At 43.3% G+C, this 20076-nt stretch overlaps 2 protein-coding genes across 3 annotated transcripts in view; one reads left to right on the forward strand and one right to left on the reverse strand.

The window, feature by feature from the left end:
* LOC126191405 (uncharacterized protein K02A2.6-like) overlaps window positions 1-20076 on the forward strand; it is a 314219-nt gene that overhangs the window by 52622 nt on the left and 241521 nt on the right. The gene's annotated exons all lie outside the window — the stretch shown is intronic.
* LOC126191404 (cytochrome P450 6k1-like) overlaps window positions 1-20076 on the reverse strand; it is a 134774-nt gene that overhangs the window by 37064 nt on the left and 77634 nt on the right. For both annotated transcript variants that reach the window (XM_049932270.1, XM_049932269.1), the window contains exon 5: window positions 3092-3291. In XM_049932270.1, the coding sequence (XP_049788227.1) occupies window positions 3092-3291 (200 nt within the window). The remainder of the gene's footprint in view (window positions 1-3091; window positions 3292-20076) is intronic.

Below are 20076 nucleotides of genomic sequence, written 5' to 3' on the forward strand. Positions count from 1 at the left end.
AAAGTTCATGAGCCAGTCGTTTTGAGACTATACCTGATTTGCTATAACTGTAATGTTTCTATCACCCACAGACAAAATGAAGTTGGCAACTGGTAATGTTACTGACGAAAAGTCATTGGTCACTAACATCGAACCTTAGAGGACACCACATGTATAGTTCCCAACTGAATGAAGCCTGGTACCTTAACAGACCTTTATTTCCTAATGACACCTTTTGTTTGCTGTCGGAGACATATGATGTGATCCCTTTTGCTGCAGTTTCTGTTTTCAACTTACTATTCTAATTTACTTAATAGGATTCTGTAATTTACACAGTTGTAGCGGCACCACCGTTTAAGATAGGGAAAGTTAGTTTTGCGCGATATTCGGAGCACAAGTTACAGGCAGGTGCGGGCCGGATTGCAGTACGTTACGCTGACCAGCGGTTGCGAAGTGGAATGGAGGCCACAGGACCGTCGAACCACTGAAAAGAGTAAATGCAGCGGTTCGCATGGTGCAAGCTATAGGCAGAAGGAGCCCACTGGCGTAACAGAGCCACACAGCCGAGTATAAATAGGTGTTGTTTTCTAACGAGAGTCATTCAAGTGTGGCAGCTCTCCTGGACGGCGGGGCGTATCACTCCGCCGGGCTACATGCAGCAACAGATGGGGCGACAACACCCTAGCCCATGGCGGGTCGTTGGTTCGACCCTCTGAGGCCGACGTGGGATCCGCAGCCAACCAGGGCGGGCCACTCTTTGGCTCGCTACCGCGGGCAGTCGTATCGGCCCGGGACTCACACCGGAGACTTCCGAAGAGAGTGGCCGCAGATTCGAACGCCGGATCGTGGGCGGTCGCTGCCGCCGCGTTCCGAGCTATGCCAACCGAGGAAGAAGCAGCAGCGGGGCCAGCCTATGACTCCCGGCGGAGCAAGGCGGAGACAACGAGAACAGTGGTCGCTGAGTCGGCTGCTGGCGCAGCCATCCTGTTGTAATCGGAACTCTACGGCTGCCAAACAAGGCCAGCACGACACAGCGTTGCACTGCACAGGCCGCTGGGGGTGCTACCTTAGCACTGCGGGGCTTGTGACGCAGACCGAGGTGAACAGAGCACTGTAGCGGAAGCAAATAAATCATTTGGAAAGTTCTCGCCGAGTTGTAATACGGCACCTCCTGTCACCCATCCACTACATGTGGTGTCAATACGCTGCAATTGGCGTCTGGCACCACAACACAGTTAAATAACTCCGACAGATCACAAAATATGCGAGTAACCTGTAAGTTCTCATCTAATTAATTAAGTGCATTCTCACTGTATGTGTAAATTCCCTCATCAACAGCGGAACCGTGTATAAATGCGAATAGCGACTTCGACAACGTATAAGGGGCGGCCAACAAGTTCCCTTCCGAAGGCCGTACAGTTCAGAATCGTTATGCCAGTCAGGCAAAATCACCGCGAGTATTGAGGAAATCATCCCAAGTTGAAGATATCCGTTTGATAAAACACCGTGTCTTGCTGCGTTAAGAAGTCCGTAACTGCCTGCTGCACATTCTCGTCCAGCAGGAATCGTCGACCCTTCAAGCCCTTATTACTACTAAAGGCAGGATAATTGCATGGGTAGAGATCAAGACTATAGGGCGGTTGCTCGAGTATCTCCCACTTGAGTTGGCGTAACTTCTGCGTTATGACATTTTCTAAATGGGGACGTGCATTATCATGAACTTGTCGCACCATTCCAGAACGGTGCTTTTCGACAGACCCCATGCACATTATTTATTTTTCATTGGATGTCTGTTACCAGGAAAAGAATGTCAGTACGTTTGTCCTGTTGGGACATATTTGGTAATAACGTCGGCATAACTCACGTTTCCGCATTAACCCCGCGCAATTCGGAAAGACGCCAATGTCACATTAGTCTCTTGCCTACATGCCGGTGCTTATATAGCGGGGTCGGATTCGAGCTACGTTGTATATACGCAGCAGCTGCCACTCGTTATATAATTTCTTATCAGATGGCTAAGAAGCTCACTGTGTATTGCCTTTTCCAAAAATTTTCGAGAATGCTGCCAAAAGTGAAACTGGATGGAAATTTGGTGTTATTTCTATATCTTCTTTCTTATCAAAGGTAGCACATTTCAGCCATCAGGAAATGTTCCACTGACAAATCACTGGCTATACTAATAACTTAATTTGTTACTAGACTCAGTACAACCCTCTTTAGTTAACTTCGTCGATATTATATTAGAACCTCTATAACTTTTTGATTTTAAAGATATTATGGTGGACATTACTTCTACTGGTGTAGTAAGGTCACATTCATATTACTGGAGTTATTTGCAACGACTGGTGTGAGATATTGCATTGTGGCATCTGATGAACCTGAAAATTCCAGGCAGTAACGCTACAGTACTTCGCGTCGCATGATATACTTGTTCCTCAGAAAAGAATTCATACGATATGCTGATGTATCGCACAAGACAAATTACTGCACTTCCCTTCCGCAAGAGTTCGGCTGTAGCCAAGTTAGTTTGCACAGCTCCTTCTAGCAACGACTCGCGACGACTTGCACGCGGCAGTCGGAATATAGTTTTGCTTATGTCTTTGCTCGGAAATTATACCCATAATGTTGTTACCACACAAATTGTTTGGTTCATAGGCTCAAGATTATGCCGAATTCAGAAGACGGCACGTTTAGTTATAGAAAAATCATTGTAAATTAATGTACTTTTGAAACTTCCTGGCATATTAAAACTGTGTGCCGGACCGAGTCTCGAACTCGGGACCTTTGCCTTTCACGGGCAAGTGCTCTACTATCTGAGCTACCCAAGCACGACTCACGCCCGATCCTCACAGCTTTACTTGTGCCAGTACCTCGTCTCCTACCCTCCAAACTTTACAGAAGCTCTCCTGCGAACCTTACAGAACCAGCACGCCTGGAAGGAAGGATATTGCGGAGTTCGAGTCTCGGTCCGGCGCACAGTTTTAATCTGCCAGGAAGTTTCATATGAGCGCACACTCCACTGCAGAGTGAAAATCTCATTCTAATGTACTTTTGTTTGTAAAACCAGCTGATAGTAAGTTTTACAGAAAGTATTTGCTCGAAGCGTACTTACTTTTGGTATCGATGGCTTCATTCGTGTACCCGTTCTCCTGAGCCTCGCTCTTGTCTGGGTCGACAACTCCTTTGTTTTTGAGCTGTATAAGCAAGTCCATAAAATCTTTCCTCGTGATATTGTTCTTCTCCCTGTAGGCTACGGTGTCTGCAACCATGCGACGAAAGTATTCGCTGACCTCAGTAGCTCCGCCCTTGATCCTGTAAGGGAAATGTCCCATTTCTGAACTGATAAGCGAGAGATGATCAACGTTCTCATCAACTGCTTCACAAACAGGGTTCCTGAGTAACCTGCATGCTTGCTGCAATCACAAAAATGAGCAGAGACTGGAAGAAACAAAACTACACTACTGGCCAATAAAATTGCTACACCACGAAGATGATGTGCTACAGACGCGAAATTTAACCGACAGGAAGCAGATGCTGTTATATGCAAATGATTAGCTTTTCAGAGCATTCACACAAGTTTGGCGCCGGTGGCGACACCTACAACGTGCTGACATGAGGAAAGTTTCCAACCGATTTCTCATACACAAACAGCAGTTGACCGGCGTTGCCTGGTGAAACGTTGTTGTGATGCCTCGTGTAAGGAGGGGAAATGCGTACCATCACGTTTCCGACTTTGATAAAGGTCGGATTGTAGCCTACCGCGTTTGCGGTTTATCGTTTCGCGACATTGCTGCTAACGTTGGTCGAGATCCAATGACTGTTAGCAGAATATGGAATCGGTGGGTTCAGGAGGGTAATACGGAACGCCGTACTGGATCCCAACGGCCTCGTATCACTAGCAGTCGAGATGACAGGCATCTTATCCGCATGGATGTAACGGATCGTGCAGCCACGTCTCGATCCCTGAGTCAACAGATGGGGACGTTTGCAAGACAACAACCAACTGCACGAACAGTTCGACGACGTTTGCAGCAGCATGGACTATCGGCTCGGAGACCATGGCTGCGGTTACCCTTGACGCTGCATCACAGGCAGGAGCGCCTGCGATGGTATACTCAACGACGAACCTGGGTGCACGAATGGCAAAACGTCATTTTTTCGGATGAATCCAGGTTGTGTTTACAGCATCATTTCAGCAGGATAATGCACGTCTGCATGTTGCAGGTCCTGTACGGGACTTTCCGGATACAGAAAATGTTCGACTGCTGCCCTGGCCAGCACATTCTCCAGATCTCTCACCAACTGAAAACGTCTGGTCAATGGTGGCCGAGGAGCTGTCTCGTCAAAATACGCTAATCACTACTCTTTATGAACTGTGGTATCGTGTTGAAGCTGCATGGGCAGCTGTACCTGTACACGCCATCCAATCTCTGTTTGACTCGATGCCCAGGCGTATCAAGGCCGTTATTACGGCCAGAGGTGTTTGTTTTGGGTACTGATTTATCGGTATCTATGCACCCAAATTGCGTGAAAATGTAATGACATGTCAGTTCTAGTATAATATAGTTGTCCAATGAATACCCGTTTATCATCTGCATTTCTTCTTGGTGTAACAATTTTAATGGCCAGTAATGTATATGAGAATAAACGTAAAATACAGAAATGGAAGTACTCTGACGAAATGTGAAGTACAGGGTGCCTCTACGAAAGACGCTCGGGAAATGTCCGCGAGTCGCGCTTCACCGCCATCGGCCGCCGCCACCGCATCCGCCGGCCGCCGCCTTCTCGCCCGACTCTCGGACACTAATTGCCGTTAGTCGGCTACGCGCGCTCCTCCGCTGAGTTAAGCATAAACAACGTTGCCATCTGATTAACTTAAGCTTATCTTTATTTACAGCAGTTGTGAAAAATGATGTCCCTCTGTGGTAAGAGCAGCCTGACATCTCCTGAACACATTACCAAGCACTGGACGAATTTCGGCTGCCGAAATCTGGGGAGCGACTAGCCGACCCTGTCTTCCAACACTTCGAGCTTGTGGGGATTGGTTGCATACACCTTGTCTTTCAACATTCCCCAAAGATAAAAGTCACACGGATTTAGATCTGGAGAACGAGGAGGAGAGTCAACTATCCTATCATCAAGAACACTTCTTATTGCTGTCATAGTAGCATTGGCGACGTGTGGAGTTGCTTTATCCTACATTAAATAACCGTGCATCGTTACGTTAGGTGTTAGTTTAAAAAAAATGATCCAGTATATTGTTCACACACCTGTCAGAACTTACTGACTTGTGGGAAAAGATTGGCCCAATAATTCGTCTTGCACTAGTTGCGCAGCATACTCCTGTTTTCACATCACGCAGACGTTGTCGGTGTAATTCTTGAGGATTTTCTGAGCTCCAACGTCGATTGTTCTCATAATTTACGTACCCTGACAAATGCAGCCAGGCTTCATTAGAAAAAAAGCATCTCAGGATCGACTTCCCCGTCGTGCGTAGACGGTAACAACCAACTGCAATAACGACGCAGAACAAGAGTATCTGAGTTTCTCAGTTGATGCGCCACGGTCATTTTGTAGGGTTTCAATTTCAGTTTGTCCACAGCTCTGTGAGCAAGTGCTCTTGACGCACCAGTCTGAAGTGCTAAACGGTGCCGGCCGGAGTGGCCGAGCGGTTCTTGGGCGCTACAGTCTGAAACCGCGCGACCGCTACGGTCGCAGGTTCGAATCCTGCCTCGGGCATGGATGTGTGTGATGTCCTTATAGGTTTAAGTAGTTCTAAGATCTAGGAGACTGATGACCACAGCAGTTAAGTCCCATAGTGCTCAGAGCCATTTGAACCACTTTTTTTTGCTAAACGGTGCAAAAATTTTCTCGAACTTCTTTCCAAGGCCTCCCCTATCTCGTCAAATTTATTTTCCGGTAAAACACTAGGTTATCTAGGCCTTCGTTTGTGTAACACTGATCCGTCTCTTGAAATTTGTTCACTAATCTCCGTATCGTCGAATCATTGGGAACATGCACACCGGGAAATATTCGTATGAATTAAAGCCGACAGTCCACATACGATTCTGTTTTTGCATAGTTCAGCACAAGAAACACTCGTTGACCCTTCGTGTATACAATGCCGAATGGAAACTCGACAGGAAACTCAAAACACCCGGACACTCAGTCGCACAGTATAGAAGGCACGCGCGCGGTGTTTCTGCCCGATGACCGGGCCCAGCGACATACGGGCAGGGAAAGCCGCCGATAGAGCCCACTTGCAATAACAACTTACAGCAACAATATTTGAAGCGATTAAACTTGAAAAAATCTCAGAATAAGACACCATTACACTCAGTCGCGCAGTGTAGCGGGCACGCTCGAAGTATTGTTGTCCGAGAACTACGCATAGCGCCAGCCGACAGACACAGTGGTAATAGCCTGCATATGCGCCGCGCGACCCTGGACCCCTCCAGGGCGTCTTTCATGAGACACCCATTAGTACAGAAGGCACTTGACGCAATGCCTCCAAACTGGTACTGCAGTATTTCCACACGTTGATTAACATTTCATTATTATACTAGGTTTTTTCAGTATTTTAAGTACAGTATAAAGCCATTCTTATAGATGAAGAACTATCTCAGGACATGATGGCTATTTGATGCGCCTAACGTTATTGGAACTTTTCAGGTGGGGATCGCAATACAGTATGCCCAGGGTTCGTGCAAGTGGAGAGTATTGTCATCTTACGGACTTTCAGAAAGGTAGAATCCTTGGGATGAAGAGCATCAGAGCCGGCCTGTGTGGCCGTGCGGTTCTAGGCGCTTCAGTCTGGAACCGCGTGACCGCTACGGTCGCAGGTTCGAATCCTGCCTCGGGCATAGATGTGTCTGATGTCCTTAGGTTAGTTAGGTTAAAGTAGTTCTAAGTTCTAGGGGACTGATGACCACAGATGCTAAGTCCCATAGTGCTCAGAGCCATTTCCGTAGTGTTCAACTTCTGCTCGTGGCGGTGAGGCATTTATGCGATGGGCGCTCAGTAAGTCATTCAACACATTTTTTTTCTGAACGGAGATTAGTTTTATTCAGGATTCGAGTACACCACTCTTTTGGATAAAAAACCGTGTTTTTCAACATAATCTCCGTTCAACGCGACGGCTTACGCCACATTACTGGGTCAGCCTGTATGCGTGGTACCATTCTACTGGTCGATTGTGGGGCCAACATGTTGCTGCATCAGTAACCTTCCCATCATCAGTTTACTGCTTTCCGCGGAGTGCATCCTAATTGGGCCAAACAGATGGAAAGGTGAGGGAGCTGGGCTGTAAGGTGGATAAGAAAGAATATTCCGATGAAGTGTTTTAACTCCTCTAGGGCGCGCAGACTTGCATGCAGCCTTCCGTTCTCATGGACAAGGAGCAGTTCGCTTGCATTTTTGTGGCGACGAAAACGTTGTATCTTCAGTTTCCTGGAGGTAGCACAAAACACTTCAGAGTTGATCGTGGCACCATGAGGGAGAATATCAAATAGAATAACCCCTTCAGAGTCCCAAAAGATTGTCGCCATGACTTAAGCAGCTGACGGTGCGGCTTTAAACTTGTTCTTCGGAGGAGAAGTTTTGTGGCGCCACTCAATGAACTGCCGGTTTTGTTTTGAAACGTCCCCTTAGAACAATTATACACGACTGTGCTTAAGCTGACACACAATATTTTTAGCGCAACGCAATCTGACTTTCAAAAATCCCTACAAAAGAATGGCCCTGACTGACATTAACCTATACGTTTCACAAATCACTTACCTCACAAAAATCTTGGTTACTCGAACTACTGCAATGCAGCGAGCGCCACTACTGCCAGCTAAATTAAAGATTCAAACTACGGAAGGCACTAACTACTGATAGGCATAGTTAGCAAATGAAAGATTTTAATAGAGAACAAACAATGTATTTACCTTAATAGTCATCAAAAGACAAAATATATATAGCAGTTCATGACATCCAGTATTACAAATTTCAAAACTCCGCCATTTCTCTCCCCACATCCAGCACTGCTGCCGGCTCACCTCCAACTGCGCAACGCTACGCAGTGTTGCCAACTCTAAATAACCCGAGTCGCTAGATTCAATATCAAAAGTCGCTAGAAAGTCGCTAAAACTGATTTTACTAGGGGTGTACTGAAAATTTCGTGCTGTGAATGGTGCAATAAGCCAAACATTGTCTCATATGTAATTTCTATATTGTCTTAATTAAATGACGCATCGCTTGCAACAACATACATATAAAATACAATAACGTTTAATTAAACATGTTATCATAATTGACGCAACATACAAATTGTTGTTTCAATCACAGTAGTCAAATATACTAGAAATATAGAACTACATTTGTAACAAAAGAAAGCAAGAACTCAAATTAGGTTACAAAATATATACATACCGGTATGTGAGCTATTCATCGTCGTCACTCAGAAGATCGAATAACTTCTCTTTCATGCACTGACAGAACTGTGGATGATGTAGAGGGTTGAACGTTTAAGGTAAAACATGTAAAGATGATTTGAGTCGTCGCAATACATCTTGTACAAAAGATCGGCAGTGTAACAATTGTCTTGAACCATGGCAAGTGAAAAATTTAACTTCAGTTCTTCCCACTGCTCCAAAATTCTTCGTATTGCTGGTTCAATTGAAAGCCAACGTGTTGCACAGATCTTCAAATTTTTAGTGGCTGTTTTCCACAATTTACTGTCTTATAAACCTTTTTATATTCCTCTTGTCTTTTGGGTGAAATGGAGAACCAATTGTAGGTTTCCCGTATAAGAAACTCTATGTTTATAGGTATGGTACTCACTGAGGCGTGCGAAACTTCAAGCTGAAGAGAGTGACAAATGCAACGGATCAATACCAAATGCTTCAAACTATATTCTGTCTTGAGTTGTTCGAAAAGCCCATTGTTTATTCCAACCATTGCAGAAGCATTATCTGTGCCAATTCCTACCATATCAGAAATTGGAAGTTTGAGATCTTTCAAAGAATTCACAAGAACAGCAGCCAGATTTCTTGCATATGCAGTTTCTACTACAGCGAGTTTGAGAAATGTTGATCTAGTGGTTTGGTTGTTTACACTATAGTACCGTGTGACGATACCTACCATTTTAGATATTGATACATCTGCGGATTCATCTGTTAGTACACTGTATTTTTGGTTACCTATATCTTCAACCAATGATTGTGTAAAATATGGAGCCAAAATTTCAGTTATAATGTTAGTGCACTTTGTACAATGTAATTGCATGTTTTAGCGTCCTCGTCACCGGAAAACACCTTCTTGCACGGTATTCCTACATGATCTACAGCTAAAATAGAACGATGTTCAGCAATAAATAAAGAAAGGGCTCCTTCCGCTCTGCTTGCTATTCTAACTGTAGTTTTCGGAACAATTTTCACAGGTAAGGTGGTTTGTCTTTTTTTAATCATTTTTTTATGCTTAATAGTTTTCGAATGCTTTCTAATATCACACAATTTAGCATAAAACTCTGTTGCACATACTTGACATCTTGCCTTGGATAAGTCTCCAACGACTGGTTTCAGCCAGCCATTGAATTCAGGTTCTGCTTCCCACGCATCCCGATATTTTTGAGCGTACTGCTTCTTCTTCTGCGGTAAATCCATTATGTAAGCCACCACAACATAAGTTTCACCAATTTATAATCACTGAAAATACATTAAAACTCAGGCGAACTAGAGGTCATGAAACAATCTACTCACTCGATAACTCAATATCAGTCCTGTTGTTCATTGTTTAAAACGTAATAATGTCTGAGATACCCCCACCGAATTGTTCTTGCGTTACCACTGCGCATGTGGTAATAATTTGACTGCGAGTTAACATTTCGAAAAATTAGAGGTTGCTGGACAGAAATGTACTTTAGTATACTTAATATTACGTATGTTTTTTGTCACTTCGAAAAATAAAGGGAGTTCAAAAGTTGAAGAATTATAGATTGATACGCTATCGACGATAACAGGCCAGTGGGTAATGAATAATGAATTGTTCTATAGTCAAGGTTCTCTCACTCTGTAGGCAATTCCCACATTCAGGTTTACTAAATGCTGAACAATGATACGTGATCTGCTAAGAACTTAATTTAACTTAGTAAATCTAGAACAAAGTCAGTGTAGTACCCATTCTATAGTAAAAATCTTAGTTTTGTTAATGAAAATACTGGCCCAAAATAGTTTTGATTTGTACTTCAAAAGTCGTCAGTACTCCAAAAGTCGCCAGGTAAGTCGCTAAATAATTTTTGTCGCTAAAAAGTTTTTTTTGTCGCTAAGACGGAGGCAAAAGTCGCCATTTCTAGCGACAAAGTCGCTAAATTGGCAACACTGACGCTACGCGCTGTTAACAGCCAGCTGCCCAACACTACAATGGCCAACAACAATGCAAACCAGCCACAGACTGCACACAGCACAGCCAGTGACTTTCATACGGAGCGCTACGTGGCGTTACCAATATAAAAACCGAAACAGCCTACTTACAGTTTCCAGGATGAACCAATATGTCATCATCTATGACACTTTATGCTATCTTAAGAGGCAAGACATAACATTGACTGCCGCAGCTGGTGGGCGAGTGAGTCAGCACTACCAACAGATACGTCCAGTTGTGCAGCGAGGTGTCTGAGTGTGATCCGCCTATCACCTCGAATGAGAGTGTCCGCACGTTCCAACACTGCAGAAGTCACAGCTGTGTGCGGCCGGCCGGCATGCAGGAGAAAAGATAGGTTTGCGTGATCTTGTTGCGATGTTTACGGATGCTTCGCTCAAAGGTTACCCTACTTTTGTTCACTGCCGTGTCTCGATAGACATTCAGCTAGTGTCTGTGATTATCTGCGACGCTCTGGTTTTCCACCAAAGGACACTCAATGCCAACTCTCTGCTAGGAACGCACCTCCATTACAGGTGCTATTTTGAAAGCTACGTATAGCGTCGCCACGTATCGAAATTTCACGAAACTACATAGGTGCCAAAAACGGGAATGTTTCACGATGTCTCAACAGATTCAGGATTTTTTCAACCAAAATTGGCCAAGAAAAATTTGTGTTGCATTACTTATCGAGCACACCGCCACGTATCGAAACTCCATGAAACTACATAGGGCTGAAGCTGGGATATCCCCAGATGGCTTACAACAAATTCAGAATTTTTTCAACCAAAATTGTCGGAGAAAAAAGTGTTTTGCATTACGTATTCAACGTCTTTTGAACATCTCCAGCCCCTGGAATAATGATGTGGAGTACTACTGGATATGTTGATTTTTGTTGGAAGTCTGAATGCTTTCCAGCATGTTGTAAGAGTGGGAAACTTTGTTGTCATACCGTTCATGACCAGGTGATTAAACTGCAAATTTCAGCCAGATAATGCAAGAACCCACACTGCAGGCTACACCTTTTAGTACTTTATCGATATTCAACAGCTCTAAGCATACTTATTCAAAAAAATCAGCAACGAGTTGCACAAAAGAAGGGACCAATGACCTTCTTCATAAAACTGTACAGAAAAATATCCCACAAATAGGCCCAAGTACAGGCTGCATAAGGATATTATAAAATTTAAGAAGGAAAAGTTTAAAAATTTAAATTACAAAGAGAAGGTACATACTTAGAATTATCGCATTATTAGAAGGTAAAAAATAGGCAGGCATGGGCACCATAACACTGTAGTCCTATAAAACTATGAGAACAATATGATACGATTATGAAGTGTGTCACTGTAGAAAGAGCTCGTAAGTAATTACATATAGATGGAGGCATATGTACAGATATGGTATAAGGACACCAAACAAGAAGTGGAGACTTCATGCAAACCTGGAGCTAATCAGCTGATGACATGCACATCTTCAGGTTGGTCTCAGGGTGGGGGTAAATGCAAAATAAAGCAATAAAACAAAAACTAATGCATAAAACATAGATGAAAACTTAAGTGCGCATAAACAGCGTATGAACTAATAGATAAAATACATATTAATGATAAAATAAGTTTATACAAACGGCATGTGGCGTTGTGAATGGGAAGTTTAGGAACTAACTGCCGAAATAGGTGTGGCGAGGTCAGTAGCGTGGTAGCAGGGAACCTGTCAGCGAAAACGAAATGCGAAGCAACTCATGGGGCTGGAAGCAGTAACTCCAGTAAGTGGAGAAACAATTTGCAATTAACAGCTAAAGTGAGGCGTCAAAAGAGGGCTAGGAAAGGAAGCGTATGCAAAATTTTATACTTCTATTTTAGTGAAACAACTAATACCGGAACATATGCAATGTCGCAAATACAATTCGTGAAACAATAACGAGAGATATACATACCAATTGTATGATAATTGTTAGTATACATCGTCGAACAGCTGTAGAGAGATCCTATATGTGCTCTCAGGAAATACGCCTGCGCAAAGAACGCGCTAAGCGCACCAAGGAGCCAAATGCAATAACTAGAGTAAGCAGAGAAATAATTCCTAATCGCCGCGCGGGATTAGCCGAGCTGTCTGTGGCGCTCCTGGCATGGACTGCGCGGCTGATCCCAGCGGAGGTTCGAGTCCTCCCTCGGGCATGGGTGTGTGTGTTTGTCCTTAGGATAATTTAGGTTAAGTAGTGTGTAAGCTTAGGGACTGATGACCTTAGCAGTTAAGTCCCATAAGATTAAAAAAAAATCCTAATCACTACCCAAAATGAAGGTTCAAAATAGCTACAGAAGAAAAGTATACATAGTTGTGTACAATTTATTGTGAAATAATTGATTGGTGAATGCACACAATGTCAAAAGTACGCTTCATGTAGAAACTGTAACTAGGAATAGATATGTTAATTTTATAAAATTGGTACAATAGATTTGACTGATGTTAAATAACTAAAAGTGTTCGGCAGCTGTAAATGTCACTTGTAACTATTATGCAAAACAACTGTCACTATAAAGATACACTGCTGGCCATCCAAAATACAACACCAAGAAGGACCTGAAATATCACAGTCAAACTGATTTGTGGGATCACTTGACTGAAAATATAGCGAAGCAAGGGGGATAATGAAATTAGTATTGCGCATTGCCTCCGTTGCTGGCTATACCCGTTGCTACATGCCTCGGCAACGCACAGTCTTCGGCTGTGTTGATGGGGTATTGCAGTCCATGCTGCTTCCACATATTGCCAAAGTTGATCTGGTTTAGCAGTGGGTGGTGTATCCCGGGACGCTTTCTGTAGGCGAACAGGAAGACCATGGCAGCTATTGCACCCGAGGGGGCGACGAAAAAATCTTGAACATTGCATGCCACGTGTGATAATGCATTGCAATCTGGCCATCGGCAAGCTCCGAAAGTACGGGAGGAGAACAGGCTCGAACACTTCAGAGATGTAACGCTAGCTTTTTAGTGTATCAGCGATGGGCACAAGAGGTGTGCGGGAATGGAATCCAATACCATCCCAAATCCTAGTGCATGAATCAGGCAGGCAGAAGCGGGATTCGTCGGTGAAAACATTGCCGTTCCATTTGGTTGTTCTTGTCCATGGTACATTGCACCACTGGCGGCGCAAGCACCTGTGGTGTTGACTCAGTAGTAAACGCAGCAATCGACGCCTTGCGGACAGTTCAGTCTGCTGCAAACGACGTCGAATGGTACACGCGGACACTCCTTTTTGCGCAACAGACAGAATTTGTTGTGATATGGTCCGTAATGTGGCAGAGCGATGCATCAGTGCCATTGGCGCAATATTCCTGTTGTCAAATGCAGTGGTGCACCGACGTAGGTGCAATTGGTCCCACCGGTCCGGAACTATTCTCAAAAATGGTTCAAATGGCTCGAACACTATGGGATTTAACATCTGAGGTCATCAGTTCCCTATACTTAGAACTACTTAAACCTAACTAACCTAAGAACATCACACACATCCATGCCCGAGGCAAGATTCGAACCTGCGACAGTAGCAGCCATATGGTTCCGGACTGAAGCGCCTAGAACTGCTCGGCCACTGCGGCCGGCCAACTATTCTCCCTCGGCCGAAATCCGAAGCGTGCTCGAAAGACGCTCGTTGACTTCTGCGAGGGACACTGAAGGTGCTTATGTAAAACAACCGCACAAAAGAACAGTTCCATTACGTCCACATGGCCGTCTGTTCCCTTGCGTGTGACGCTACTAGCGCCTGTGATGTGCGCTTGCGCTGAAATGCTAATCATGTGCATCTCTCGTCGCCGCAAACGATTGCTGCAAATTTCACCTGATTTGGATACTTCCTTCAGGATGTAGCATTTTTGGTGCCCAGCAGTGTAGATTGTCAGCTCACTGCTTATCTTTGGCTAACCAAATGAATCACCACCTATATGTTATAGACGACTTAGTATCTGTAACAATAAATGGCTAAGTACCTGGTAGTCTAAATGGCTAACCAAACATTACTTGAGGAATGCACAGAACCTGGACCAGCTCGCTCTATAACCTGATCTATCACCCATGCTTACAGAAACGTGTGGTGTGTGATGGGAAGACGTATATTTTCGTTCCAAAGTGCAGCCTGCCTTCTTCAAGAGCTCAGTCAGCATGTGTTTCAAGCGTTGTAAAAAATTCTTCAGAGTCGGAGATGTTTGCTTTCCTGCCTCAACGAATACAAGTGTGTATTCGTGCTGGTGTGGAACATACTTCATACTGATGTTGATACCGAGCGAGGGGACGCAGTGGCTAGCACACTGAACTCACATTCTGGAAGACGACGGTTCAAACCCGCGTCCAGCCATACTGATATAGGTTTTCCGTGATTTCTCTACACCGCTTCAGTCAAATGCCGAGATGCTTCCTTCGAAAGGAACCCGATTTAACCGATGACCTCGCTTTCTGGCCCCTCCCCCAAATCAGTCAACCAACCAACTGACGTTGATCATCAGTTCCGAATGGAATTAATGTTGAACCGTTTAATACTTATTACGTGATGAACATCACAAAACTTGATAAATATCGGATGGTGCTTCATGGTGTAACACTTTCCATTTCCGTAGCGTATAACAGGAGACAAGGATAATTGTAGAACTCTCTGCCTCCCTCCTCAGTAAAACATACTACAAAAATATTAACTTTATTGCCCTCAGTACACAACAAGAGCCAGATCAAATAAACTCGAGGCACAGGGAGAAACTGTGGTTATGAATCAACTGTGTTGTGTGTTCTTAGTTTGTCCCTACCACAAACAGTCTCTCGCTACTTACCTGTCAGCAACAAACGAACAGATCCATTGCTTTTACTAGGAATGTGGGTATATCAATGTGTGTATGATGTATGATGTATACTGGTTTCACAATATCAGATTTATTTGGCGCCCCATCCTGTGCATGCCATGAAAAGTTCAGACCCTAGCGTCAACATTCCCTGTATAAAACATAACTATTCTAATCACAGTAATTTTAAAAAATACAGCAAAACCTGTCACTTACCTACTTCGCTTTGCTCATTGCTTTACATATTCAGTTCGACTAAATTTGACCCGACACAGATATGTTCACAAAATCACATCTCAGTAACGACTGCCTTGGCTTTGCCTATCCCCAGACACTCTCTCCAAAATTCGAATAACAGTTTGTACGCCTGAAAGCCCAAAAAGTGGCGGCGGAAAATCGCAGATGTAATAAAAGTCCGGTACAGCACAGTCGCGAATGAAATACAACACGTCATTTTTCCGGATACTTTGAGGACCCGGGAATGAGAATTATACACGAAACATTACGCAAAAATGGTTTTGCCCCATTAAGTTTCTGGCGTGCAGCCACATAAATTCTACTTCTAATATTTCGGCCGTGTACCGTGCGGCTGGAAAACTCACTCTGAAGATGGCCGAACGGTACGTGGCCGATATACAGGGTGATTCAAAAAGAGTACCACAACTTTAGGAATTTAAAACTCTGCAACGACAAAAGGCAGAGCTAAGCACTATCTGTCGGCGAATTAAGGGAGCTATAAAGTTTCATTTAGTTGTAAATTTGTTCGCTTGAGGCGCTGTTGACTAGGCGTCAGCGTCAGTTGATGCTAAGATGGCGACCGCTCAACAGAAAGCTTTTTGTGTTATTGAGTACGGCAGAAGTGAATCGACGACAGTTGTTCAGCGTGCATTTCGAACGAAGTATGGTGTCAAACCTCCTGATAGGTGGTGTATTAAACGTTGGTATAAACAGTTTACAGAGAATGGGTGTTTGTGCAAAGGGAAAAGTTCTGGAAGGCCGAGAACGAGTGAAGAAAATGTAGCACGCATCCAGCAAGCATTTGTTCGCAGCCCAGGAAAATCGACTCGCAGAGCTAGCAGAGAGCTGCAAATTCCACAATCAACTGTATGGAGAGTCCTACGAAAAAGGTTAGTTATGAAACCTGAACGTCAACTACCCGAGGCGATGGATCGGCCGCCAGGCAGCCCGTGACAGAGCACTTCATCACTGGCCTCCAAGAAGCCCTGATCTTACCCCCTGCGATTTTTTCTTATGGGGGTATGTTAAGGATATGGCGTTTCGACCACCTCTCTCAGCCACCATTGATGATTTGAAACGAGAAATAACAGCAGCTATCCAAACTGTTACGCCTGATATGCTACAGAGAGTGTGGAACGAGTTGGAGTATCGGGTTGATATTGCTCGAGTGTCTGGAGGGGGCCATATTGAACATCTCTGAACTTGTTTTTGAGTGAAAAAAAACCTTTTTAAATACTCTTTGTAATGATGTATAACAGAAGGTTATATTATGTTTCTTTCATTAAATACACATTTTTAAAGTTGTGGTATTCTTTTTGAATCACCCTGTATTATAAGAAGAAGTGGATTTTCTGTGGGTGCACACCCAAAGTTTAATGGAGAACTCATTGTCGCGAGAAAACATGAACATGCACAAGAATTGTTTTTTGTTTTTTTTTTTTGCTTGCTACATTTATTCCAGTAAGACACAAATGTTTTTCTTCAAATAAAATATGTGTTATTAAGCTATGTCCCTTTACAGGAACATGCATGCTGAACGTCACTATAGTTCAATGAACTGCTCGCTACGCTTTTTAGGGAACGGGAGTAGAGGTGGTATTCAATTTAAAATTTCGACAGGGATAATAATGATAATAATAATAATAATAATAATACATTAATAAATTAATTGGATCATAGTCTAGCAGAAGGGCGAAGATGATCGAAATCTGATTACTGAATTTAGACAATAGCAGCAGTACGAACGCTGAAGGTTTTCCTTTGATTGCATTACTGGAATCTGCAAATTGCTCATACTACGGCAGTACGTAAAGAAATCCATTTTTGTAAATAACTTGCCGTTTAATTAACACTCGAGGATATACATTAAATGGTTACTATCTTCTTGTCACACTGAAGTAACATCTAATACGTAGCATAATGCTTTTTTTTTTTTTGGGGGGGGGGGGGGGGTGAGTCTTGTGGCTGGTTTGATACGGCTCACTGCAAATTCCTCTCATGTGCCAACCTCCTCATTTCAGAGTAGCATTTGGACCCAGCTGTTCAACTATTAGTTGGATGTGTTGCAATATTCTAACATTCTACAACTCCCTCAAGTACCATGGAAGTTATCACTTGATATCTCAACAAATGTCCTATAGTCCTGTTCCTTGTTCATGTCAGTGTTGCCCTTGAATTTCGTTCCTGGCCGAATCTGCAGACAACCTTCTCACTTCTTATCAGCCTACCTCCTCACTTCTTATCAGCCTACCTAATCTTCAACATTCTTCTGTAGCATCACGTTCCAAAAGCTTCGATTCTCTTCTTTTAAGCCTTCCCCACAGTCCTTCATTCAGTTCTATACGATCATGACATCCAAACGTACAGAAACGTCTTTGTCAGTATAAGCACTATTTATAACAATAGTGGTTCTTTCTGCGAAGAATTCCCTCTTTTCCTGTGGTATTCTCCATTGTATGTCCTTCTTCCTTCGACCGTCATGTATTAGCTTGCTTCCGAGGTAGCAGAATTCCTCCACTTCGTGGTCCCCAGTTGTGATTTCAGGGCTTTGCTAATCTTATTTCTAGTATTTCTCACTACTTTGGTTTATCTTCTTTTACGTTCCACTCAGTGTGTCCCGTAATTGTCCCTATTACATTGAGGGTAACAGTGTCCTCAGCATCTTATCCTCGATATTCTTTCACTCTTATCTCTTGTTTCCGTCATTGCTTCCTCAGTATACAGTTTTAGTAGAAGGAGTAAAAGACTACATGTTTATCTTTTACCCTTTCTAATCCGAGAACTCCCTTCACGGTGTTCCATACCTATTTCTCCCTCTTGGTTCTTATACACATTGTACGACGGTCGTCCACAAAGTAAGTTCAATTTGTATTTCTATCCGCGGCAGCGCTGCGACCGCAGTTCCGAGCATGAGCGGCAGTTACTCTGACTCAAGGAGAAGACATGTACGCCATTTTCAGATCGCTGCTGCCGACGTGTGCTTTGTAGTGCTTTTTTATAATGTCAGCCGTAATTGAAAATGCCGCCGCGTGTGAAATCAGATCCATGATTCGTTTCCTAAATACAAAGAAAGTTAAACCAAAGGAAATTCATTGGCAAATCTGCGAGGTTTACGGACAAAATGCCATGAGTGATTCAATGATTAGAAGATTGGTCAGACTGTTCAATGAAGGACGTGATCAAGTGCACGATGAAGAACGAAGTGGACGCCCGTCTGTGGTTACTGATGAACTGGTTCACACAATTGAAGAGAAGATTAAGTACAACCGTAAGTTTACACTTAGTGCCCTTGCTATGGAAGTTCCGCAAATCTCACGATCACTAATTCATGAAATTGTTACCGAAAAACTGAAATTTCGAAAACTTTGCTCACGTTGGGTACCAAAAATTCTTACTGAACGACACAAAAAACAGCGGATGGGCAGTGCACTTCAGTTTTTCACACGCTACAATCAAGAAGGCGATGGTTTTCTTTCATGGGCGATGAAAATTGGGTATCGTAAGACTCCCTTGAAACAAAACAGCAATCAGTGGAATGGAGGCACACTTCGTCCCCAACGAAGGTTAACCCTAAGCAAATCTTGACAACTCGAAAAGTCATGGGCACCGTTTTCTGGGACAGAAAAGGCATTTTGCTGATTGATTTCTTACCACGAGGCCTAACAATCAACGCACATGGTTACTGCAAGACCATTAAGAAATTGCGCCTCCTAATACAGAACAAGCGCCGAGGATTACTGTCAAAAGATGTAGTTTTTTTTTCACGATAATGCCCGACCTCACACGGTGAATGTGACCAAACAACTCTTACCGGAATTTCACTGGGACGCGTTTGATCATCCTCCGTACAGCCCGGACCTCGCTCCCAGCGACTTTCAACTCTTCTTACACCTAAAATCTGTCCTTGGTGGTCAACACTTCAACGATGATGACGAGCTGAAAGAACATGTTACCACATGGTTGAATACACGCGCAGCAACCATCTATGAAGAAGGCATACAAAAACTTGTGCCACGCTATGTCAAGTGCCTACAAAATTTCGGAAGCTATGTAGAAAAGTAATTTAACACTTGGGGATTTTTGTACAATAAATATTTTTCTGTATCTGTACAAGTTTGTTTTATATAACCAAACAGAACTTACTTCGTGGACATACCTCGTATATTACCCGACTTTCCTTATAATTTGCATCCATTTTCATGATAATTTCGAATGTGTTTCACCATTTTACAGAGTCCTAACGTTTTGTAGTTCAGCAAATCATTTTTCTTAATTATTCCATTACCAATCTACAAACAAGGATATGTATACTTCTGGGTTCTTGGTCTGGAGATGAATCGGAAAAAATGAGAATTAAATCATGGAAATAAATAAGTATTTAATGAGTAACTAGTCGCACCGAACTTTATTTGTACATTTTTTTGAAGAAAATAAAGGTGCACCACGAAGAAATGAAGGACATATGCAAAGATATTACAAACTGATATTCACACAGGTATCAACGGTAAATGGAAAATTGCAAAATGGTTAACTTTGGATGAGTGTGTCACGCTGCAGCGCGGTTTCACTGCGCAGCTCCCAAGGATAGTAAACAGGAGACTTGTCGATACCAGGGCATAAAATTTTTGCGAATTTCACTC

Source organism: Schistocerca cancellata, chromosome 6, assembly GCF_023864275.1.
Source record: "Schistocerca cancellata isolate TAMUIC-IGC-003103 chromosome 6, iqSchCanc2.1, whole genome shotgun sequence".
Taxonomy (NCBI): domain Eukaryota; kingdom Metazoa; phylum Arthropoda; class Insecta; order Orthoptera; family Acrididae; genus Schistocerca; species Schistocerca cancellata.